General features: G+C 54.1%; 1 protein-coding gene and 1 non-coding gene across 5 annotated transcripts in view; both read left to right on the top strand.

Moving 5' to 3' along the window:
- SLC43A2 (solute carrier family 43 member 2) overlaps positions 1-25157 on the top strand; it is a 53762-nt gene that overhangs the window by 11774 nt on the left and 16831 nt on the right. For all 4 annotated transcript variants that reach the window (XM_003912059.5, XM_031657242.1, XM_009189316.3 and 1 more), the window contains exons 3-9: positions 134-341; positions 1954-2009; positions 4248-4324; positions 22566-22658; positions 24154-24287; positions 24376-24578; positions 24907-25053. In XM_003912059.5, coding sequence (XP_003912108.1) covers positions 134-341; positions 1954-2009; positions 4248-4324; positions 22566-22658; positions 24154-24287; positions 24376-24578; positions 24907-25053 — 918 coding nt within the window. The remainder of the gene's footprint in view (positions 1-133; positions 342-1953; positions 2010-4247; positions 4325-22565; positions 22659-24153; positions 24288-24375; positions 24579-24906; positions 25054-25157) is intronic.
- LOC116271165 lies at positions 611-714 on the top strand. Its single transcript, XR_004179600.1, has one exon. It is a non-coding gene; the product is annotated as a small nucleolar RNA U13 (small nucleolar RNA).

Here is a 25157-nt window from a genome sequence, read left to right as displayed (position 1 = left end):
CCTGAGCCCTCGAGAGGCCCCCAGCCAGCCCTGGCATTCCCAGTGGGGCACTCCGAATGGGCACCTGCCCCTCTGATCTTTGGGAATCCCTGTCTTGACCCCGAGGTCAGGGTTTCCTTCCCTCTTCACACAGAGAATGTCACCAATGGCACAGTGGGCAGCACAGCAGAGCCGGGGCACGAGGAGGTGAGCTGGATGAACGGCTGGCTCAGCTGCCAGGCCCAGGACGAGATGCTAAATTTGGCCTTCACCGTGGGCTCCTTTCTGCTCAGTGCCATCACCCTGCCCCTGGGTATCGTCATGGACAAGTATGGCCCGAGGAAGCTCAGGCTGCTGGGCAGGTCAGTGTGGGTCCCTTGGGGGGCAGGGAGTGGGCAGGTGGACCCCCTGGGCTGAGTTCCCCATGGAAGGGTATCCTGGTCATACCTGCTATCAAGTGTACTGTGGAGCTCCCTGAAGGCCCATCCAGAATGGAGTTCCTTCCCCATCCGCCACCGAATCAGCAGGTACTGTGGTCCTCGCCACGCTCCAGTACTCAATAAGAAAAGCACCAGGCTCCAGGCCGCCCGGGGGATCTGGAGTTGCTTGTCACTAAGAACATGGGTTTCTGATCCCTTTGTAGTTCATAAGCGTAATAATTGGGGTTTCACTCTCATGTGTGAGACATGCTTCCCTCAAACCTTCTTACAAGGCTGGCACAGTATTCATCTGATGAGAAAAAAAAAAACAAAACACTGGTTTCCACAGCCTGTTTGACCTTATACCTCCACCAGAAAAAAGATTTTCAACACGTACCCCCAATATAATAAGCACATCGAATTCTAAATGATGTATATCTGTGCCTTTTTTTTTTTTTTCAAGACAGAGTCTTGCTCTATCACCCAGGCTGGAGTGTAGCGGCATGATCTTGGCTCACCGCAACCTCTGCCTCCCCAGTTCAAGCAATTCTCCTGTCTCACCCTCTCGAGTAGCTGGGATTACAGGTGCCTGCCACCATAACTAGCTAATTTTTGTATTTTTAGTAGAGACAGGGTTTTACCATGTTGGCCAGGCTGGTTTCGAACTCCTGGCCTCAGGTGATCCACCCGTCTCGGCCTCCCAAAGCGCTGGGATTATAGGCGTGAACCATTGTGCCCGGCCCCTATGCCATTTTTTTTCTTTTGAGATGGAGTTTTGCTCTTGTTGCTCAAGCAACTGCAGCTGGAGTGCAGTGGCTCCCAGCCCCCTATGGCATTCTTAATGTGCTTTATAATACATATACAAAAATGAAAATGGGCTGGCCATGGTGGCTCATGCCTATAATCCCTAATCCCAGCATTTTGGGAGGCAGAGGTGGGCGGATCACCTGAGGCCAGGAGTTCGAGACCAGCCTGGCCAACATGGCAAAACTCCGTCTCCACTAAAAATACAAAAAGTAGCCAGGCGTGGTGGCGCGCACCTGTAATATCCCAGCTACTCGGGAGACTAAGGCAGGAGAAATGCTTGAACCTGGGAGGCAGAGCTTGCAGTGAGCGAAGATCGCGCCATTGCACTCCAGCCTGGGCGACAGAGCGAGGCTCCGTCTCAAGAAAAACCAGAAAAAGGCCAGGCGCAGTGGCTCACACCTGTAATCTCAGCACTTTGGGAGGCCGAGGCGGGCGGATCACGAGGTCAGGAGATCGAGACCATCCTGGCTAACAGGGTGAAACCCCGTCTCTACTAAAAATACAAAAGTTAACCAGGTGTGGTGGCGGGCACCTGTAGTCCCAGATACTCAGGAGGCTGAGGCGGGAGAATGGCGTGAACCTGGGAGGCGGAGCTTGCAGTGAGCCGAGATCGCGCCACTGCACTACAGCCTGGGAGACAGAGCGAGCGGCTCCGTCTCAAGAAAAACCAAAAACAACAACAAAAAAAACCAATAACAGGGAATAAAGTCATAATGGTCAATAACATTGCGTTTCTGCTTGGTTTTAGCGCCTGCTTTGCGGTTTCCTGCTTGCTGATTGCATATGGAGCCAGTAACCCAAACAGTGAGTGTGCCCTTCCTCCATCTTTCGTCAGGGACAGGGGAGAGAGTGCCCTGAGCTGCTCCCAGGCCCACCTGCTCTTGGACACTGTCCTGGGCCTGCTGTTCGCTGCTCAAGTTAGAGGGGACACCTGTTAGGCCTCTACTCAGTTACTTATCTCAAACGGATGGGGGGATCAGAGAGCAGCCACCGTGGACAGGAGTCCAGGGTATGAGCAACTTCCACCTCATCACCAAACCAAGCCAGTCCCTCACTGATGCCAACCCGAGAGGCAAGTTCTAAGAAGCAGGCCGGCTGCAGGGGCCCGGTCCTCGGTGTGTGCAGAAGTCACGAGCCGAGTCCCCTCCAGGCAGCACGGGCCAAAGCATGAAGGATGGCTTAGAAGCCACCTGATCCACAACCCTGTTCCGGTGGAGCCATTGTTTTTTTTTTTTTTTTTTTTTTTGAGACGGAGTCTCGCTTTGTCACCCAGGCTGGAGTGCAGTGGCACGATCTCGGCTCACTGCAAGCTCCACCTCCCGGGTTCATGCCATTCTCCTGCCTCAGCCTCCGAGTAGCTGGGACTCCAGGCGCGCACCACCAGGCTTAGCTTTTTTTTGTATTTTTTTTTTTTTTTTTTTGAGACGGAGTCTTTGCGCTGTGTCACCCAGGCTGGAGTGCAGTGGCGCGAGCTCGGCTCACTGCAAGCTCCGCCTCCCAGGTTCAGGCCATTCTCCTGCCTCAGCCTCCGAGTAGCTGGGACTACAGGCGCCCGCCACCACGCCCGGCTAGTTTTTTGTATTTTTAGTAGAGACGGGGTTTCACCATGTTAGCCAGGATGGTCTCGATCTCCTGACCTCGTGATCCACCCGCCTCGGCCTCCCAAAGTGCTGGGATTACAGGCTTGAGCCACCGCGCCCGGCCCCGGTGGAGCCATTGTTTTAAGGACTTGTAGCGCAAACACCGAAAAAGGACTTGAGTTTCACCAAAATCTTAGTCAGGCTCATCTACTGATTTTCAGGAACCTATACTTTTGATTTTGGTGAAGTAGCTTCTTTAGGCCTCCTGCTTGCTGCTAATGTTTGTTTTTGTTGTTGTTGTTGTTGTTTTGTTTTGTTTTAGAGACAGGGTCTCTCTCTGTCACCCAGGCTGGAGTGCAGTGGTGCAGTCACAGCTTACTGCACCCTGGACCTCCCGGGCTCAAGTGATTGTCCCACTTCAGCCTCCAGAGTAGCTGGGACTGCAGGCACGCACACCCACACCTGGCTAATTTTTAATTTTTTTTTTTTTAGAGGCGAGGTCTCACTTTGTTGCCGGGGCTGTACTTTTTTTTTTTTTGAAGCGAGTTTTGCTCTTGTTTCCCAGGCTGGAGTGCAATGGCGCCATCTCGGCTCACAGCAACCTCCGCCTCCCAGGTTCAAGCCATTCTCCTGCCTCAGCCTCTGGAGTAGCTGGGATTACAGGCATGCGCCACCACGCCCGGCTAATTTTGTATTTTTAGTAGAGATGGGGTTTCTCCATGTTGGTCAGGCTGGTCTCGAACTCCTGACCTCAGGTGATGCCCCTGCCTTGGCCTCCCAAAGTGCTGGGATTACAGGCATGAGCCACTGTGCCCGGCCTCCCGGCTGTTCTAGAACCCCTGGGCTCAAGCAATTCTCCTGCTTCAGCCTCCCAAAGTGTTGGATTTCTAGGCGTGAGTCACTGCCTGGACACTGCTACTATTAATTGGAGAAAAGAAGATAGGTGTGCACCTTTTGCAAGAGCCCAAGCTCTGTGAAATAGGCAAGAGGAGGCCGGGCATGCTGGCTCACGCCTGTAATCTTAGCACTTTGGGAGGCTAAGACGGGGAGATCACCTGAGGCCAGGAGTTCGAGACCAGCCTGGCCAACATGGCGTGACATACAAAAATTAGCCGGGCGTGGTGGCGCATGCCTGTAATCCCAGCTACTTGGGAGGCTGAGGGAGGAGAATCACTTGAACCCGGGAGTCAGAGGTTGCAGTGAGCCAAGATGGTGCCACTACACTCCACCCTGGGTGACAAGAGCCAAACTCCATCTCAATTAAAAAAGAAAAAAGAAAAAGAAGTAGGCTAGAGGAGGGGGTGAGAAAGGGTCACTTCCACTCCCCAGATGTCAGGTACTAACCCCGGCCTGCATTTACTGGATTTACTGGGAGCTTGCACCGCCCAGGACTCTGGGCCGGTCTCGGCTTCCCGGGAGCTCGGCTGGGGTTTCCACTCACGAGCTTTCCGTTTCCCTATAGCTCTCTCCGTGCTCATCTTCATCGCCCTGGCTCTGAATGGCTTTGGTGGGATGTGTATGACCTTCACCTCATTGACAGTGAGTACGGACTTTTTAAAGCTCTGCAGTTCAGTAATCCGCTTCTAAATTTGAGGCTGCTTTGACTGGTTTCTGCGTCCTTGCCTTCCATGTGCCTGTGTGTGCCTGGGTGTCCCAAACTGTAAAGGGGCTATGGATGAGGTGTCCTGGCAGCAGAGCCTGGCAGGGCCTCCTTGGCTGAGGTCCCTACAGGCAGCAGGGCGTGGCTCTCACAATCCCTTGCCTTTTTGCTTTTTTTTTTTCTGAGACGAAGTCTTGCTCTGTCGTCCAGGCTGGAGTACAGTGGCCGGATCTCGGCTCACTGCAAGCTCCGCCTCCCGAGTTCACGCCATTCTCCTGCCTCAGCCTCCCGAGTAGCTGGGACTACAGGCACCCGCCACCTCGCCCGGCTAATTTTTTGTATTTTTTAGTAGAGACAGGGTTTCACCGTGTTAGCCAGGATGGTCTCGATCTCCTGACCTTGTGATCCGCCCGTCTCGGTCTCCCAAAGTGCTGGGATTACAGGCGTGAGACACCGCGCCCGGCCTGCCGCCCACTTTCTTTTCCTGTTTTCCTCGGCAGCTGTCATCAGGGTCTCTGGGAGCTTCGGCTGGTGGCAGCCTGAACGCCAGCCTCCTGTGGAACTGCCCCAAACTTTGCCTTTGCCCAGAGCCAGATGGAAAACGCAGGGGAACACCTGGGCTTCTCCTCCTCTTGTTTTCCTCCGTGCCCAGGCACAGACAGTCGCCTGGGCGAGATGTTTCCTCGGGGTACTGAGCACCCCCTTGTTAGAAGCCTCCGGAGATCACAAAATGTGCTGCTTCTTGATGTGGGGGAGGCCGAAGGAAGGTGGGGTTGAAAGAAAGAAAGTCAAAAAAGGGGCGAGACTGAGGCAGGAGAATCGCTTGAACCTGGACGGTGGAGGTTGCGGTGAGCTGAGACCGCGGCATTGCACCCCAGCCTGGGCAACAAGATCAAAACTCCGCTTAAAAAAAAAAAAAAAAAAAAAAGGCCGGGCACGGTGGCTCAAGCCTGTAATCCCAGCACTTTGGGAGGCCGAGACGGGCGGATCACGAGGTCAGGAGATCGAGACCATCCTGGCTAACATGGTGAAACCCCGTCTCTACTAAAAAATACAAAAAAACTAGCGGGGTGTGGTGGCGGCGCCTGTAGTCCCAGCTACTGGGGAGGCTGAGGCAGGAGAATGGCGTGAACCTGGGAGGCAGAGCTTGCAGGGAGCCGAGATCGCGCCACTGCACCCCAGCCTGGGTGACAGAGCGAGACTCTGCCTCAAAAAAAAAAAAATTCTATAAGCCTGTCTTCAGTTTGAAATATGTTTCTTCATTATTTAAAAGATCTGCATATACCAGCGTTATTCTGTTAAAAAAAAAAAAAGAAAAGAACTGTGGTAACTTGCCTTTTCTCTTAATGTATCTTTTTTTTTTTTTTTGAGACGGAGTCTCCCTCTGTCACCCAGGCTGGAGTACAGTGGCGCAATCTTGGCTCACTGCAAGCTCCGCCTCCCGGGTTCACGCCATTTTCCTGCCTCAGCCTCCCAAGCAGCTGGGACCACAGGTGCCCGCTGCCACATCCGGCTAATTTTTTGTGTTTTTTGTAGAGACAGGGTTTCATCGTGTTAGCCAGGATGGTCTCGATCTCCTGACCTCGTGATCCGCCCGCCTTGGCCTCCCAAAGTGCTGGGATTACAGGCGTGAGCCACCGTGCCCGACCTCCCTTAATGTATCTTTTACATCATTTTCTGTCAGTACTTAGAGATCTGCCTTATTATTAAGCAGTTCTGTATTATTCTTTAATATAGATGGACCATCATTTATTCAATCAGTTTCCTACTAATGGACTTTTGGCTTGGTTTCCAATTTTTCCAATTTATGAATGCTGCTGAAGTTAACATCCCTGTACATGTATTTCTGTAAAATAAGTTCCTGGCAGTGGAAGTGCTGGGCCACAGGATTAGCATGTTTTAAAATTTAATATGTACTGTTAAATAGCCTTCTAAAAAGGTCATCTGGCCGGGCGCGGTGGCTCACACCTGTAATCCCAGCACTTTGGGAGGCTGAGGCAGGCGGATCACCTGAGGTCAGGAGTTCGAGACCAGTGCGGTCAACAAGGCGAAACCCTGTCTCTACTAAAAATACAAAAATTAGCCAGGCGTGGTGGCAGGTGCCTGTAATCCCAGCTACTCCGGAGGCTGAGGCAGGAGAATTGCTTGTACCCAGGAGGCAGAGGTTGCAGCGAGTCGAGATTGCGCCATTGCACTCCAGCCTGGGCAACAAGAGTGAAACTCCGTCTCAAAAGAAAAAGCCTGCCTGCCACCCCAAGCCCACCAGTGTGCACACGAGTGCCTTTTCCTCCATGTCCCTTCCAGTGCCATGTCATTCATCTTTCAAACATAGCCACTCTGATCCGATGAAACATGATATACCGTTTTTAAAATGTATTTCATTATTAGTGAGACAGAGCGTCTTTTCTCCTCTTCATTGGTCATTTGCATTTCTTCTGTGAATTGCTTCTTTGTGTCATTTGTCTATTTTTCTACGGTGCTCTTGATTTTATTATTATTAGTATTTAGTGACTTGTAAGAGCTCTTTCAAATACAGAGAAACTAGTGTTGTTCCCGAGTGAGCAAGAGATCTTACCCTGGGGTTTTCAGGTCTCTACATGGTCCATGAGTAAGTTTCAGGAGGGCCGTGCACACCCTTGAAATTCCGTGCCAACAAATTGTGTGTAGGTGCCGCTCTCAGCTGTGTCTTTATGGAGGGGAGGGTCCATTACTTTCACTGGCCTCTGGCAGGTCTGTGTGAAGGCTAAAAACCATTGCGGTGGCCAGGCGCGGTGACTCACGCCTGTAATCCCAGCACTTTGGGAGGCCGAGGCAGGTGGATCACCTGAGGCCAGGAGTTCAAGACCCACCTGGCCAACATGGTGAAACCCCATCTGTACTAAACATACAAAAATTAGCCTGGGATGGTGGCGGGCACCTGTAATCCCAGCTAGTTGGGCGGCTGAGGCGGGAGAATTGCTTGAACCCGGGAGGCAGAGGTTGCAGTGAGCTGAGATCGCACCACTGCACTCCAGCCTGGGTGGCAGAGTCAGACTCCATCTCAAAAAGAAAAAAGAACCCACACAAACCACTGTGGCAGGAGCGTTTCTATTCACTCTTTGCTCTCCCACTGGAGACAAAAAGCTACACAGGCTAGATAGTGACCAGGCAAGAGAGTGACCTGATCACCATTTAAAGTGTTTGGCTCTGAGAGGTCTGTCTAAGGGAGGCTACTGGTTTGTTCTTCAGGGTTTTCATTTTCTGATCTAGAGCAGGGGTCAGCAAACCACCATTGCCAGGCCAAACCCAGACCACCGCCTGTTTTTGTAAACGAAGCCTCATGGGGCAGAGCTGTGCCTGTTTGCTCCTGTCTGCCTGTCTGTGGCTGCTTTTGTGCTATAGCGGGAGAGTTACGCAGTTGTGACAGAGACCATATGGCTTGTAAAGGCCGGGCACAGTAGCTCACGCCTGTGATCCCAGCAGGCTGAGGCGGGTGGATCACCTGAGCTCATGAGTTTGAGACCAGCCTGGCCAACATGGTGAAACCTCGTCTCGACTAAAAATGTGAAAATTAGCCAGACATGGTGGCGGGTGCCTGTAGTCCCAGCTACTCAGGAGGCTGAGGCAGGAGCATCGCTTGAACCCGGGAGGCGGAGGTTGCAGGGAGCTGAGATTGTGCCACTGCACTCTAGCCTGGGCAACAGAGCGAGACTCTGACTCCAAAAAAAAAAAAAAAAAAGTCTACTGTCTGGCCCTTTATGGAAAAAGTTTGCCAACCCTCGGTCTAGAGGCCCCAAGAAGCTGCTACGTCACTGTTCCTCATCTGAGGGCATGTGCTGACACCCACCCTTCACACCCACACCCTCTGGCTGCGGGGCCAGCCCTCCTTCTAAGTCGTCTCTTTCCCCCTCCCCCAGGGCTGGAGGGAACTCCGTGGGCATTCCCCCGTCCCATGAGGCCTCTGATGAAGGCTCCAGTGCCGACTCCTTGAGAACAGACCCCGAGAGGGAAATGAGGTCAGGGAGGACAAGCCGAAACAGTTGAGCAACACCCTTGGGCTGACCAGGGCTTCTGCTGAGCAGAGCGGAATCTCATTCCGAGACAACCCAGGCCTTTGGAAAGCAGAACTGTCGGCATCGGCTCCCAGAGACGCCAAGCTCGGGGCACAATGGCACTTTCTGTGTGTGTCTCCCACCCATGTTCTAATTTTGGGGACAAAGGACTCTCCAGGGTCGCCTTTAGGAATTTCTAACTCCGGCCGGGTGCAGCGGCTCAAGCCTGTAATCCCAGCACTTTGGGAGGCCGGGGCGGGCGGATCACGAGGTCAGGGGATCGAGACCATACTGGTTAACCTGGTGAAACCCCATCTCTACTAAAAATGCAGAAAAAATTAGCCGGGCATGGTGGCGGGTGCCTGTAGTCCCAGCTGCTCAGGAGGCTGAGGCAGGAGAATGGCGTGAACCCGGGAGGCGGAGCTTGCAGTGAGCCGAGATCGCGCCACCGCACTCCAGCCTGGGCGACAGAGCGAGACTCCGTCTCAACAACAACAACAAAAAAAAAGGAATTTCTACCTCCAATCTTCAACAACCATGTTGGGGCCGTGGATAATAGCTCTGTGATAACCTAAGAATCAGGGGGATGGCGTTGCCATGGAAGCCTTAATTTGGGGACTTCCTGGGTCCCAGGGGGCTCTGTGCTGCATGGGCTCTGGTCTAAATACTGATGACTAGGGGCTGCGAGCTGTTACCCCCGCTGGTGGAGAGGGGACTCCAAGTGGGCACACGCCTTTTCCTCGTAGTCCAGGAGGAGACGGCCGCGAGCCCTCCTTCCAGGGCCCAAGAAGTCGACCCCCGTGGTGGCTTTTCCTTCCCAAGTGGAGGCTCCGAGGGGCAAGGGTGGCTCTCATGTCCGTAGGCTGCCCGGTAGCCAGTGCAGGCTCTCCCAGGGCCCTGCGGCACAGGGCCTGGGCCACCATGGAGCATCCGTGGAGGGCGGACGCCAGGTCACTCCACGGGGGCAGAGCATTCCCCATGGTGTGGAGCCGCAGCCTCCCGCGGGACATCTGGATGGCACTCTCCATGTTTGCTCAACGCCTCACATTCGTACGGCCCTTTGTGCTCGCTTCATCGGCTGCAGCACAAACACGGCCGGCGGCTGAGGCCGCATCTTTGGGTTGCCACCCTCCAACCCGGAGCCTGGGTTGCTTAGAGATGGCAGCAGCTGCGGCCAAAATTGTGAACCTGCCATTTCCACTCCATTACGCTGACCCCTGTCCCCGTGGGTGGGACGGGGAGTTCTGAGCAGAAGCCACACAGAAAAGGAGGTTTCCAAATGTTGCCAGGCTCCCTGATGAAACAGTTCTCTGTGGCTTTTCCCTTTTGATTCCTTCAAGTCTGACTTTAAACCTGAGGAAGACATGATTTCATGGGAGTTGGGATCTGAGGGAAGTGAAGAGGATGCACGTCCCTCTTCAGATCCTGGCGAGGAGGGCAGGGCGGCAGGTGCCCCCAGAGAGGGACAGGAGTTTAGCGCCCCGGCTCAGTAGATCCCGCTTCTGCAGCCAGGAGAGGGTCCTGCGGTGCCCCCCGGCCGGTTCTGGAGGGTCTAGGTGCCTGGGGAGCCGGACTTGCCGGTGCCCAGTGCCTGTTCTGCCTCCCCACCTTCCTCTGTTTCTGGCCCGTGCCTTGGGGAAGCTTAGGCAGTCAGCTGCTTGCCGTTGGTTTGGGGAGAATTTGCCATCTGAGGGTTCTGTCTCATGAATTCGCTGCAGCATGTGACCGCGTTCAGGGCTGGACAGAAAGGCCAGTGGCACTGGCAGGGCTGGACCTGACTGGGAAGGCACGGGAGGTGGCGGGGGGAGGGGAGCATATGCCCTTCCTCTCCCTTCAGCACTGAAGCAGAAAGGTGAGCACAAGGACCTTCTGGGCAGCGTGTGCTTGGAGATGCCTGGTTGCTGTGGGTAGGAAACAGCCCAGCCTGGCCGAGTCCACCTGTTCCGGGATCCTGGCCTGTGCAGGTTGTACAGAAGTCTGGGTATGTATCCCAGCCACCTGAGGGCAAGGCTCCCTCTGGAAGGGACCCAAGGGCCAGAATGCCAGCCCCCACCCACCGCTCAGCCCCCCAGCCTCCTGCAGGCCAGGGAGGACTCGGGAGGCCGTGGATGTAGAAAGTCAGGGCCTGGGGTGCCACTGTGGCCCCTTGTTTCTGCCTGCCTGCAATGCCATGGCCTGCCCTGGGCCAAAAGGCACGTACGTCCAGCATCTTAGAGAAGCTCCCCCGTCCGCACTGTCCCAGGGCCTTGGCCCTCTGGGCACTCCTGTCCGGTGACCATGCTCTATGGCCAGAATGCCAGGGGAGGGGCTGCCTGCAGCCGCTGTTTTCCTGTCTGGGAAGGTCACACAGTCCAGCCTGTTTATGCTGCAGCCAGGGGGCTGAGAGAGAGTCACGGGCTTCCCTGTGTGAGTGAGGCCGCATGGAGGCCGTGCAGCCCGGGTGGAGGCGGCAAGGGGGCAGTGGGAAGCACCCGAGGGCTGGAAGCGGGGCTTGCTCTCCCACCTGTGAATGTGGTGGTGAGTCAGGAAACAGCGTCTGCTGCGTGTCTTCCCGGCATCTCATTGCAGCACAGCTCTGGCTTCCCGCTTCCCCTCCGCCAGCCCTCGAGGCCCACACTAGCGCTCTGCTCAGCACTCAGCCCTCACTGGCACCGCAGCTTCCAGCTTCCGAATAGCCATTATGCGCAGCTGAGACCGGCAGAGGCAGGGAAGCTGGGGAGCAAGTGAGCGAGAGGGGAAATGTGGGGAGTGATCCAGATGTGAGGATGACCCACGGGAGTCCACAGGAAATGCCAGCCCACTCGATACTGTGGCGCTGGACCATGGGGAGGTCAGCCGAAGGTGGCCAGCAGGAGGTGAGGGCAGGGGGCAGATGGGTGTAAAAGGAGCTTCAGAAGGAATGTAAGAAATCTCTAGATGGGGACTGGGCATGGTGGCATCCACCCGTCATCTCAGCTACTCAGGAGGATGAGGTGGGCAGATCTGGGCACGGTGGCATCCCCCCATCATCTCAGCTACTCAAGAGGATGACGTGGGCAGATCTCGGCATGGTGGCATCCCTCCGTTGTCTCAGCTACTCAGGAGGATGAGGTGGGCAGATCTGGGCACAGTGGCATCCCCCATTGTCTCAGCTACTCAGGAGGATGAGGTGGGCAGATCTGGGCATGGTGGCATCCCTCCGTCGTCTCAGCTACTCAGGAGGATGAGGTGGGCAGATCTGGGCATGGTGGCATCCCTCTGTCATCTCAGCTACTCAGGAGGATGAGGTGGGCAGATCTGGGCACGGTGGCATCCCCTGTCGTCTCAGCTACTCACGAGGATGAGGTGGGCAGATCAGTTGAGCCGAGGAGTTCTGTGCTGTGTTGATGAGATGTCTCTGCTAGGTTCAGCATCAGTGTGGTGACCTCCGGCGGGTGGGGAACCACCAGGTTGCCTAAGGAGGGCTGAACCGGCCCAGGTCAGAAACAGAGCAGGTCAAAAGTGTCCTGCTGTTCAGTAGAGGGAACACGCTTGTGAAGAGCCACTGCGCTCCAGCCTGGGCAATATAGCACAACCTCATCTCTAAAAAACAAATTTTAGAAAATGACTGGCGCGGTGGCTCATGCCTGTAATCCCAGCACTTTGGGAGGCCGAGGTGGGTGGATCACCTGAAGTCAGGAGTTCGAGACCAGCCTGGCCAACATGGCGAAACCCCGTCTCTACTAAAAATATTTTAAAAATTAGCTGGGCATGGTGGCAGGTGCCTGTAATCCCAGCTACTTGGGAGGCTGAGGCAGGAGAATCGCTTGAACCAGGGAGGTGGAGTTTGCAGTGAGCTGAGATCGTGCCACTGCACTCTAGCCTGGGCGACAGAGCAAGACTCTGTCTCAAAAAAATAAATAAGGAGGCTGGCCACAGTGGCTCACGTCTGTAATCCCAGCACTTTGGGAGACCGAGACGGGCGGATCATGAGGTCAGGAGATGGAGACCATCCTGGCTAACATGGTGAAACCCCATCTCTACTAAAAATACAAAAAAATTAGCTGGGTACGGTGGCGGGCACCTGTAGTCCCAGCTACTCGGGAGGCTGAGGCAGGAGAATGGCGGGAACCCGGGAGGCGGAGCTTGCAGTGAGCCAAGATCACGCCACTGCACTGCAGCCTGGGCAACAGAGCGAGACTCCGTCTCAAATAAATAAATAAATAAATAAGTAAATAAAAGAAAAATAAACCTCTAGTTGAAGGGTGCAGATTGGATCTTAATAAGGCACATGTAAAAGCCGTGGGATCCAAACTGAAGTGTGTATTGATCGGGGCCACCGGAGGCTCCAGAGAGGCAGTGTGGTCTGGGGCTACGCACAGAGACTTGGCCTGGCTTGAATCCCCAGTTTGACCATTACTAGCTTGGGGGAGTCCCTTGACTTTTCTAATCTTTAAGTTTTTTTTGTTTTTGTTTTTGTTTTTGAGGCAGAGTTTCACTCTTGCTGCCCAGGCTGGAGTGCAGTGGCGCGATCTCAACTCACTGCAAGCTCCGCCTCCCGGGTTCAAGCCATTCTCCTGCCTCAGCCTGCCGAGTAGCTGGGATTACAGGCACCCACCACCACGCCTGGCTAATTTTTTGTATTTTTAGTAGAGACGGGGTTTCACCATGTTGGCCAGGCTGGTCTCGATCTCCTGACCTCAGGTGATCCACCTGCCTTGACCTCCCAAAGTGCTGGGATTACAGGTGTGAGCCACCGCGCCCGGCCTCATGGTGTTTTTTGACCAATAAAAGTTTTTAAATAGGTGGTCAAAAGTGTGTTTCAGCTTTTAGGGAGTACCTAGCATTTGTGTCAAATGAAATCTCTCTGAAGAGAACCTGAAGGACGACCTTGACCAGTGAAACCCAAAGCGTAAACATCCTGACAGCAGTCAATGTGTGGCCACAATAGCATAACAAGTACGGGAGAAGAAAGGCTGTCTCTGTGGACACTAATTATTTATTTAAAGGGGAATACTAATTTGTGTTTTATCCTGTAGTTGGCTTCCTTTTCTTCCTCCCAAAGCTGTGGTGCCTACCAGAGGACACTTCCCTCATTGACTGTGCGCAGGAGCAGCCTGATCAGAAGATTTTCCTTATGATTAAGTCAGAACACATATAATAGCAACTATTGTTAATACCCTATTTATGATCTTAAAAACCCTCGGCCAGGCACGGTGGCTCACGCCTATAATCCCCTGAGGTCAGGAGTTTGAGACCAGCCTGGCCAACATGGTGAAACACTGTTTCTACTAAAAATACAAAAATTAGCCAGATGTGGTGGCACGTGCCTGTAATCCCAGCTACTCGGCAGGCTGAGGCAGGAGAATCACATGAACCCAGGAGGTGGAGGTTGCAGTGAGCTGAGTTTGTGTCATTGCACTCCAGCCTCGGCAACAAGAGCGAAACTCCATCTCAAAAAAACAAAACAAAATACCATGAATTAAGAAGTTAAATGACAAACTAGGAAAATGTATTCATAGTATAGAGAACTGTGAATATCTTTATTTTATTTTTATTATTTTTTGAGACAGAGTCTCGCTCTGTCACCCAGGCTGGAGTGCAGTGGCACGATCTCGGCTCACTGCAACCTCTGCCTCTGGGGTTCAATGATTTTTCTGCCTCAGCCTCCCAAGTAGCTGGGATTACAGGCACCTGCCACCACGCCTGGCTAATTTTTTTATTTTTAGTAAAGACGAGGTTTCACCATGTTGGCCAGGCTGGTCTCGAACCCCTGACCTCAGGTGATCCACCCGCCTCGGCCTCTCAAAGTGCTGGGATTACAGGTGGGAGCCACTGCGCCCTGCCTGTGAATGTCTTTAATACATAAAGAGCTTTCACAAAATCAATATACAAAGATTGGCCGGGTGCAGTGGCTCGTGCCAATAATCGTCGCCCTTTGGGAAGCTGAGGTGGAAGGATTGCTTGAGTCCAGGAGTTCACGCAGCCTGGGCAATAGAGTGAGACCCTGTGTCTATAAAAATAAAAGAATTAAAACAAAGAAAGCTGAAGGAGACCTTGCTGCGCAGCCCTCCGCAACTTGTGCACCCTCGTCAACCCGCACGGACCTTCAGGCGGGCGGTGCATGCCTGGGGTACTCTAGGTGCAGGACTCTGGCTCCATAGCACGTTTGCACTGGTTTGGACCTTCGGTAGGACGGTCACGTCTGGGGTAGTGTCGGTGCAGGACTCTAGCTCAATAGCGCCTTTGCACTGGTTTGGACCTTCGGTAGGGTGGTCACCTCTGGGGTAGTCTCGGTGCAGCACTCTGGCTCAGTAGTGCCTTTGCACTTGTTTGGACCTTCAGGAGGGCGGTGACACCTGGGGTAGTGTCGGTGCAGGACTCTGGCTCAATAGCGCCTTTGCACTGGTTTGGCCTTGGCTGCCAGCAATGGTGGTTTCCGGTGGGGTTGTCGGCTGTGTGAAGCAGGCCGTGTGCGTCTCTGGCTGTGGAGCTCTCTTCGGCAGCGCAACAGGCCTGAGTGCTTATTAGCTGTCTCGGGATCCAGGGAACATTTGGGTTTTCACAGCTACAGCTGGAGCCTTGGCGGGCATATGGGAATGAGATTCTGCCACTCTGGAAGATGCATGCCCACAGGTTGAACTGCAGTTTGCTGATGGTCCCCAAGCCTGGAATTAGCATGTTGAACAGACCCCTTTGGTAACAGTCTAGTGCCAGCTTGGACCTAAGAAGAATTAAAAATCAGCAAACTTCCACTATTTTCAATGTCTTAAGAGAAATAAGTGCAGCATTTTTGCATTTCTGACATTTTACTTAAATAAATAAATAAAACCACCAAACTGGGAGAGGTGGAAGATCAGTCATCACCACAACAATCCTACAGAGGCAGCAAATATGCAACGCGATTCTTGTATACTGATGTTATCTTTTCTTTCTTTATCTCTAGGTAAAATCTCAAGGGTAAAATGTTAGTTGTCAACACTGAGGGCCCTGAAACCTCATTCCTCACTCAGAGGAACAGTGTGGGGGAAAAAAAAAAAAAAGGTCTGGACGTGGTGGCTCACGCCTGTCATCCCAGCACTTTGGGAGGCCGAGGGGGGCAGATCGCTTGAGGTCAGGAGTTCGAGACCAGCCTGACCAACATGGTGAAACCCCATCTCTACTAAAAATACAAAAATTAGCTGGGTGTCATGGCAGGCTGGGAGGCTGAGGCAGGAGAATCACTTGAACCTGGGAGACAGAGGTTGCAGTGAGCCAAAATCACACTATTGCACTCCAGCCTGGATGACAGAGCCAGTCCCTGTCTCAAAAAAAAAAAGGAAAGAAAAAAAAATCTCTTATGAGATTTAAAATGTCTGTTCTTTTGCTCATCTTAGAGCACAAACCTACTTTGAAATTATGTTAAATGAAATATTGGAAGGGCACGGTGGCTCACGCCTGTAATCCCAGCATTTTGGGAGGCCAAGGCGGGCGGATCACTTGAGGTCAAGAGTTTGAGACCAGCCTGGCCAACATGGCTAAACCCTGTGTCTACTAAAAATACAAAAATTAGCCAGGTGTCGTGGCAGGCACCTGTAGTCCCAGCTACTCGGGAGGCTGAGGCAAGAGAATCGCTTGGACCCGGGAGGCGGAGATTGCAGTGAGCCGAGATTGCATCACTGCACTCCAGCCTGGGTGACAGAGTGAGACTCCATCTCAAAAAATATATATGTATATATTCAATTAATATATAGTTTACTCTAAAAAAAAAAAAAAGCCAAGAAAGAAAGATTAACATACATACATAGAAAAAAGGACAAATATAAAATATGTTCTTTTCTTTCCTTTTTTTTGAGGCGAGTCATAAGCTCCTGTCCCAGGCTGGAGTGCAGTGGCGGATCTCAGCTCACTGCAAGCTCCGCCTCCCGGGTTCGCCATTCTCCTGCGTCAGCCCCGATGCTTCTGGGACTACAGGCCCGCCACCTCGCCCAGCTAGTTTTTTGTATTTTAGTAGGGGCGGGGGACACCATGTTAGCCAGGATGGTCTCGATCTCCTGACCTGCGTGATCCATCGTCTTGGCCTCAAAGTGCTGAGTTACAGGCAGGCCACCCTGCCCGGCCTCTTTTTTGGGAGGCAGTCTGGCTCTGTCGCCGGGCTGGGGAGTGCAATGGCACAATCTCGGCTCACTACAATGCATCTCTGGGTTCCGCCATTCTCCTGCCTCAGCCTTCCCAGTAGCTGGGACTGAGTGCCATGCAGCTAATTTTTGTATTTTGAAGTAGAGATGGGGGTTTCACTGTGATTAGCCAGGATGGTCTCGATCTCCTGACCTCGTGATCCGCCCGCCTTGGCCTCCTAAAGTGCTGGGATTACAGGCGTGAGCCACCACGCCCAGTCAAATGATTTTTTAAGTTGTAGGAAAATGTTGAAAATCATTAGTAAAAGCTTTTTGTTTTTTTGAGATGGAATCTAACTGTGTTGCCCAGGCTGGAGTGCAGTGGCTCAATCTCTGCTCATTGCAACCTCTATCTCCCAGGTTCAAGCAATTCTGCTGCCTCAGCCTCTGGAGTAGCTGAGATTACAGGCATGCACCACCACGCCCAGCTAATTTTCTGTATTTTTGGTAGAGATGGGGTTTCACCATGTTGGGCCAGGCTGGTCTTGAACTCCTGGCCTCAAGTGATTCACCTGCCTCCTAAAGTGCTGGGATTATAGATGTGAGCCACTGGGTCTGACCTCAGGGTGATTTTTACTTTATTCTTCTTATACTTTGCTCCAAACATTTTGCAATGGACATGCATTACTTTTCCTTTCTTTTTCTTTTATTTTCTTTTCCTTCTTTCTTTCTTTTTTTTTTTATTTTTTTGAGACAGAGTCTTGCTCTGTCACCAGGCTGGAGTGCAGTGGCACCATCCACGATCTTAGCTCACTGCAACCTCCACCTCCTGGGTTTAAGCAATCCTCCTGCTTCAGCCTCCCGAGTACCTGGGACTACAGGCGCCCGCCACCACACCCAGCTAATTTTTTGTATTTTAAATAGAAAAAATACAATGTTGGCCAGATGGTCTCGATCTCGCCGCCCACCTCGGCAATCAGGCCGCCCACCTCGGCAATCAGGCCGCCCACCTCGGCCTCCCAAAGTGTTGAGATTACAGGCGTGAGCCACCGCACCCAGCCCAGGCATTGCTGTTCTAAGGAAAAGATCATAATTAAAAATACAAGGTGTTGGGGCCGGGCGCGGTGGCTCAAGCCTGTAATCCCAGCACTTTGGGAGGCCGAGACGGGTGGATCACGAGGTCAGGAGATCGAGACCATCCTGGCTAACATGGTGAAACCCCGTCTCTACTAAAAATACAAAAAACTAGCCGGGCGTGGTGGCGGGCGCCTGTAGTCCCAGCTACTCGGAGGCTGAGGCGGGAGAATGGCGTGAGCCCGGGAGGTGGAGCTTGCAGTGAGCCGAGATCGCGCCACTGCACTCCAGCCTGGGCGACAGAGCGAGACTCCGTCTCAAAAAAAAAAAAAATACAAGGTGTTGGTGTTGGTTTGAAGGCTACCTAGTGTGGTTCCCCTAGGCACTCTACTCCCCTCAGGAATGGCCCTGCTGACCAGAATAACATGTTGGGAAGAATTTTCTTGGTGCTGGTAAGAATGTTCCAGGCGGCAAGAGGCAGGGCATCAAAGGGAGCGGCTGGGAGGCCCCTGCCCTGTCCAGGACTGAGGGCAAGTCCCTCACCCATGGACAGATGGAGAGTCGGCGTCTTCCCCAGGTCTGCTCTTCCCCATCCTGGATCTAGTGTTGGAGAGAAGACTCCGGAAGACCAGGCAGGGCCACATGGTCACCCCAGGCCCCTGTGGCGCTGTTGGTCTGTAGCCTAGGTTAGGGTTAAGGCAGGCTTGAGATTAAAAAGGTAGAAGGAAAATGCCTAGCTAGCAAGCTCTCTGCTTTTCTGGAACATTCTCCAGCTCTGTTGAAAAGTTTGAGACACTCTTTTTGCCCAAAGGTGACTGCAGCAACCCACATGTTAGCCTCACCTGACCCTGCACCAAGGGAGCCAGGCTCTGGGCTTCCGTCTGCCCTTCTGGTTGGGTTCCAAGCCTTCTTTGGGCCCTTCTCTTTCTTTTTTGGAGACAGAATCTCGTTCGGTCGCCCAGGCTGGAGTGCAGTGGTGCGATCTCGGCTCACTGCAACCTCCACCTCCTGAATTCAAGCGATTCTCCTGTCTCAGCCTCCTCCTGAGTAGCTGGGACTACAGGCACCCACCACCATGCCGGCTAATTTTTGTATTTCTAATAGAGACAGGGTTTCACTGTGTTGGCCAAGCTGGTCTTGAACTCCTGACCTCACGATCCGCCTGCCTCGGCCTCCCAAAGTGTTGTGATTACAGGTGTGAGCCACCACGCCCGGCCTCCTTCCTTCCTTCCTTCCTTCCTTCCTTCCTTCCTTCCTTCCTTCCTTCTTTCTTTCTTTTTCTTTCTTTCTCTCTCTCTCTGTTTTCCTTCCTTCCTTCCTTCCTTCCTTCCTCTTTCTCTTTCCTTCTCTCTTTCTTTTCTTTTCTTTCTTTCTTTCTTTCTTTGCCCCGGCTGGGGTGGATGCCAGGCAGGAACACTTCTCTCCTTCCACATAAGCAGAACAAGTATCTGGATTCTCCCTGGGGTAGATATGGCCACAGAGATGCCTTTGCTACGCTGCTGCCTCGCTGAATTTGTAATGAAGCAGCCCAAATATGTGAGCTTGGGAACTGAGGCGTGGCCTTTGAACCGCAGCATACCTGCGAAGCCGGTACTGAGAGTAAGATTGCTTACCGGGGTGTGCCTGGGCACCTGTGAGCACATCACATTTCTTTTGTCTTCTGTTGGAAGGGATTTCTTTTCATTTCTTCTTCTTTTTCTTTGAGATGTAGTCTCACTCTGTTGCCCAGGGTAGAGTGCAGTGGCAAGATCTTGACTTACTGCAAGTTCCGCCTCCCAGGTTCAAATGATTCTCCTGCCTCAACCTCCCAAGTAGCTGGGATTACAGGTGCCCGCCATTATGCCAAGCTAATTTTTGCATTTTTGTAGAGATGGGGTTTCACCATGTTGGCCAGGCTGGTCTTGAACTCCTGACCTCATGTGATCCACCCACCTCGGCCTCCCAAAGTGCTGAGATTATAAGCATGAGCCACCACGCCCGGCCTGATTTCTTTTTCTTTTTTTTTGAGTCTTGCTCTGTCGCCCAGGCTGGAGTGCAGTGGCACAATCTTGGCTCACTGCAACCTCCACCACCCGGGTTCAAGCAATTCTCCCACCTCAGCCTCCCGAGTAGCTAGGACTACAGGTGCCCGTCACCATTCCTGGATAATTTTTGTATTGTTTTAATAGAGACGGGGTTTTACCGTGTTGGCCAGGCTGGTCTGGAACTCCTGACCTCGTGATCCGCCAGCCTCGGCCTCCCAAAGTGCTGGGATTACAAGTGTGAGTCACCGCGCCCGGCCTCTTTTTTTTTTTGTTTTTGTTTTTGTTTTTTTTTGGGGAGGGGGGGATGGAGCCTCGCTCTGTCACCCAGACTGGAGTGCAGTGGCGCAATCTCGGCTCACTGCAAGCTCCGCCTCCTGGGTTCACGCCATTCTCCTGCCTCAGCCTCCCGAGTAGCTGGGGACTACAGGCGCCGCCACCACGCCCGGCTAATTTTTTGTATATTTAGTAGAGACGGGGTTTCACCGTGTTAGCCAGGGTGGTCTCGATCTCCTGACCTCGTGATCCACCCGCCTCGGCCTCCCAAAGTGCTGGGATTACAGGTGTGAGCCACTGCACCCGGCCCCCGGCCTCTTTTTTTTTAAACGGAGTCTTGCTCTGTCGCCCAGGCTGGAGTGCAGTGGCGCGATCTCGGCTCACTGCAACCTCCACCATCCAGGTTCAAGCGATTCTCCTGCCTCAGCCTCTCGAGTAGCTGGGATTACAGGCATGTTCCACCTCGCTAAGTTTTTGTATTTTTGGTAGAGACGGGGTCTCACTATGTTCCCCAGGCTGGTCTGGAACTCCTGACCCTGTGATCCGCCCGCCTCGGCCGCCCGGTGCTGGGATGACAGGCGTGAGCCACGGCGCCGGCCTCACTATGACTTTTCATACCCTAATGGGTATCAAATGGTGTCTCATTGTGGCTTTGATTTGCATTTCACTATGATTAATGGTGTTGAGCATCTTTTCATATGCTTATTGGCCATTTGTGTATCTTCTTTGGAGAAATGTCTATTCAGTCCCTTTGCCCATTTAAAAAATTGGTTATTTCAAAAATTAACTGAGCACGGTGTCTCATACCTGCAATGGGAGGTGCCGCTTGGGAGGCTGAGGCAGGAGAATCGCGTGAACCCAGGAGACAGAGGTTGCAGTGAGCTGAGATCGCGCCACTGCACCCCAGCTTGGGAGACAGAGCGAGACTGCATCCAAAAAAAAAATTGGTGGGTGGGCGCAGTGGCTCAAGCCTGTAATCCCAGCACTTTGGGAGGCCGAGGCGGGTGGATCACCAGGTCAGGAGATCGAGACCATCCTGGCCAACACGGTGAAACCCCGGCTCTACTGAAAATGCAGAAAAATTAGCCAGGCACGGTGGTGGGCGCCCGTAGTCCCAGCTACTCAGGAGGCTAAAGCAGGAGAATGGCGTAAACCTGGGAGGCGGAGCTTGCAGCGAGAGGAGATGGCGCCACTGTACTCCAGCCTGGGCGACAGAGCGAGACTCCGTCTCAAAAAAAAAAAAAAAATTAGCTGGGCATGGTGTCTCACGCCTGTAGTCCCAGCAACTCGGGAGGCTGAAGCAAGAGAATTGCTTGAACCCGGGAGGCGGAGCTTGCAGTGAGCCGAGATAGCACCACTGCACTCCAGCCTGGGCGACAAAGCGAGACTCTGTCTCAAAAAAAAAAAAAAAGAAAGAAAGAAAGAAAAAAAGATTCAAGACAAATGGGGAGTAGTGGGGAGGGTTGGGGGAGACGTAGATTAAGTCCCCATAAGCAGCCTGAATTCAATGGAATAGGTTGCGTAGCTATCCGGAGAGCAGCTCCCAAGGCCAGGGACGCTGGGTGCGGACAGGAAAGCTTTGCTACACAGTGTGCTCTCTCCTGAGGTTAGAGGAGCTGTGCCTCTTTGGGAGGATGTGGTTTGCCCTCGGCCTGGATTTATGTAGAATCAGCAAGTTAGCCGTGAAGTCCTATTCAGGTGGGCCCCCTCTTGCCCTGTACCCAGAATGAGCTGATGTGAGATACTGAGAGTGGCTTCATTGGGAAGAGAGCCCGGGCCTTTCTTCCCGTTGGCCTTCTCGGATGCTAACTGCTAGGGTAAAACATCCTGTGGGAAGAGAATCCCCTGCTTGCACTGAGAAATTCAGAAGCAGGAGGTCGGGCACGGTGGCTCACGCCTGTAGTCCCAGCATTTTGGGAGGCCGAGGCGGGTGGATCACTTGAGACCAGCCTGGCCAACATGGTGAAACCCCGTCTCTACTAAAAATACAAGAATTAGCCAGGTATGGGGGTGGGCATCTCTAATCTCAGCTATTCAGGAGGCTGAGGCAGGAGAATCGCTTGAACCAGGGAGGCGGAGGTTGCAATGAGCCGAGCTCACGCCACTGCACTCCAGCCTGGGCGACAAGAGTGAAACCCCATCTCAAAACAAAGAAAAGAAAAGAAATTCAGAAGCAGGAATCCTGGGCCAGCTTCATCCTCAGACCGAAGAGAACTGTAGAATTCTGATTGACATCTTCCAAAACCCTACCCTCTCCAAACCCAAAGCAGTTTTTGCTGACATCTGGTCTTTCTGGGATGCTGATATTTTTATTTATAAAATGACGCTATTATCCCCAAATAGATTCTTATTTTTAACAGGCTTTCTCCCTTTGAGGCCTGCCTGAGGCTCATAACTTTGTTCTCTGGCATCTCTGTGTTACCCTGAAAAGACAGGAAGGCTCCTGGGCTCTGCCAGGAGCAGCGAGATGGGGAGGGTTGGCAGCCGGAAAGTCAGACAACTGCTTGTATTCTGCGTTACCTCTCTCCTCGCCCTCATCAGCCTCAGTCCAGGAAAGAGAAACCTTCAGTGAGCGATCATTGCCCCTGAACTAATGCCCCTGTGAGTCACACAGGAAGGGGCAGGTGAAGAAGAGGCCTGATGGGGCCTAGTTCTCTGTCCCCTCCTCCTCCCCTTCCCCGGTGCATCCTCCCCACCGAGGTTTCTCTGGTTTTTATCTCTCAGTTGCCCAACATGTTCGGCGACCTTCGGTCCACGTTTATAGCCTTGATGATTGGGTCCTACGCTTCCTCGGCAGTCACCTTTCCAGGAATCAAGGTGAGCACGTGTAATTTGCACTGGTGTCTGTGCAGAGGCCTGCTCCAGGCTAATTCCGCCCTCTCTGAAGAGAGAGGCAATTGTGGGCACCGGGGGTGGCCCCTCTTCACCACCCCCACCCGGGCAGGATGCACCTGGGTGTCACAGGAGCAAGAGCTGTAAACCGCGGGGCCTCAGGGGACAGGATTCACGCATGTGGCTGCAGGATCTGCCGCAGGTGCCTTTGCACTTCTGGGCTGGGGCAGGGAAAGGGCAGTGGGTGAGTTTGTCTCCAGTTGTGAGTCCAGCCCCCGTCTCCTCCATCTTCCTTGTCTCCCCCTGCTCCCCTGGCTCCCCCGCCCCCAGCCTGCTGTTACTGTGCCGTTACTCCCCGCCAGCCAAAGCACTGGTCTTGGCCAAGTGGTTCAGCTGTTTCCCTCCTAGGCAGGATTTTGAGCCTGTGGAAGTCACATAGGGTCAGGACGAAGCAAACACCTCACAGTCCATCAGCCCGAGTTCCCCAGACCCTGTGGCTCTGCCAGGGCCCCGTAGGGGCTTCTCCCACCTCTGGCCCTCACACTAAGTAAAAGCCGCGTTCCTCAGGGGTGTGTGTGGGAATTGCTGCTGGCGAGCAGAGGGGGTCACGGTGTGGGCTGGCCACCTGGGCATTGAAGTGGTGGGAGCTGGGACTCTGGGGCCAGCCGTCTTATAGACTTGCAGAGATTCTCATGCCCCTGGAGCGGGGAGGATCCCAAAAGTTCCTCCTCCTCCTCCTTTTTTGGTGGGGGACGGAGTCTCGCTCTGTCGCCCAGGCTGGAGTGCGGTGGCGCGATCTCGGCTCACTGCAACCTCCGCCCCCGGGTTTAAGTGATTGTCCTGCCTCAGCCCCCCAAGTAGCTGGGACTACAGGCGACCACTGCCACACCTGGCTAATTTTTGTATTTTTAGTAGAGACGGGGTTTCGCCATGTTGGTCAGGCTGGTCTCGAACTCTTGACCTCATGATCTTCCCACCTCAGCCTCCCAAAGTGCTGGGATGACAGGCGTGAGCCACCGCGCCCGGCCTCCTTGAGCATTTCTTTGGCCTCTGCCATGTGAGCTCTCAAGGGCACTGGGGAAGCATCAGTGGATGCTTCTGGAAGGCTCTTGCCTTCAGGGAGCCCCACCCACTAACGCCAGACAAGCTGATGGACCAGAAGCACCGTCCCCTCTGCCAGGCCGATCACTCTGAGCCTGCGAGACGTGCTGTGATCGTGGTGAGGGGGTCAGGAAGGCCTCCACGTTGGGGGGGCTAATGACATGCCAGGTCCAGATAACCAGCAGGGCAGGCACGGTGGGAGGACTGGAAGGCGGGTGCCTGATGCCCCAACGCCCAGGCTGGCAGGGCTGTGCCTCCTCACACGGCTCAGCGCAGGGACAGCAGGGGCAGCCAGATGCTCCTGCCGGCCGCGGCTCTGGCCTCCCTGAGCTAACTCTGCCCCTTCCCGACCCCACCCTGTCCCCGCGGTGCCCATTAGCTCATCTACGATGCTGGTGTCTCCTTCATCATCATCCTCGTGGTCTGGGCCGGCTGTTCCGGGCTGGTTTTCCTCAACTGCTTCTTTAACTGGCCCCTGGAGCCCTTCCCGGGCCCGGAGGACATGGACTACTCGTAAGTAGAGGTGCCCCCGTCCCGCCTGCCCCCCGCCCCCCAGCCGGGGCCCCGGGCAGCACCCTCAGACGCTCTCCCGGGACCCCAGGGTGAAGATCAAGTTCAGCTGGCTGGGCTTTGACCACAAGATCACAGGGAAGCAGTTCTACAAGCAGGTGACCACGGTGGGCCGGCGCCTGAGCGTGGGCAGCTCCATGAGGAGCGCCAAGGAGCAGGTGGCGCTGCAGGAGGGCCACAAGCTGTGCCTGTCCACCGTCGACCTGGAGGTGAAGTGCCAGCCGGACGCCGCAGGTACCCTCCTGAGACCGCAGCCGGGCGACGGGCAGGGAGTGCTCCGTGGGTGTCGGCTCACCCCGTTCCCACCTCACCACAAAAGGGGAGGCGGCCCTGCCCGCCCTGTCCTGCAGAGGCGCTCCAGAAGGCTTGGGGGAGGGAAAGGGATTTGCCTAACTGATTTCACACACGAGGCATCCCCAGTGCAGCACCAACCCCGTCACCCTCACCAGGCCCGGCCCGTGCCGAGGGGCCCCCTCCGGGCCTCCAGTGTGGAGGGACCTGCACGGCCCCTGTGGTGGGGACAGTGAGGCCCGGCCCTGAGCCCCGCACCCTCTGCCCACAGCGGCCCCCTCCTTCATGCACAGCGTGTTCAGCCCTATCCTGCTGCTCAGCCTCGTCACCATGTGCGTCACGCAGCTGCGGCTCATCTTCTACATGGGCGCCATGAACAACATCCTCAAGTTCCTGGTCAGCGGCGACCAGAAGACAGGTGGGCGCCCCGGGCAGCCTCGGTCACTGTCCCTCCCCGGCCTGAGCCCAGCCCGCTGGCCACCGGCCAGAATGTGTTCAGCTGAGCCAGGCCAGCAGGGCCAC

Source organism: Papio anubis, chromosome 17 (assembly GCF_008728515.1).
Source record: "Papio anubis isolate 15944 chromosome 17, Panubis1.0, whole genome shotgun sequence".
Classification (NCBI taxonomy): Eukaryota; Metazoa; Chordata; class Mammalia; order Primates; family Cercopithecidae; genus Papio; species Papio anubis.
Note: the sequence above shows the minus strand (reverse complement) of the source record. Positions and strands in the feature narration are given on the sequence as shown.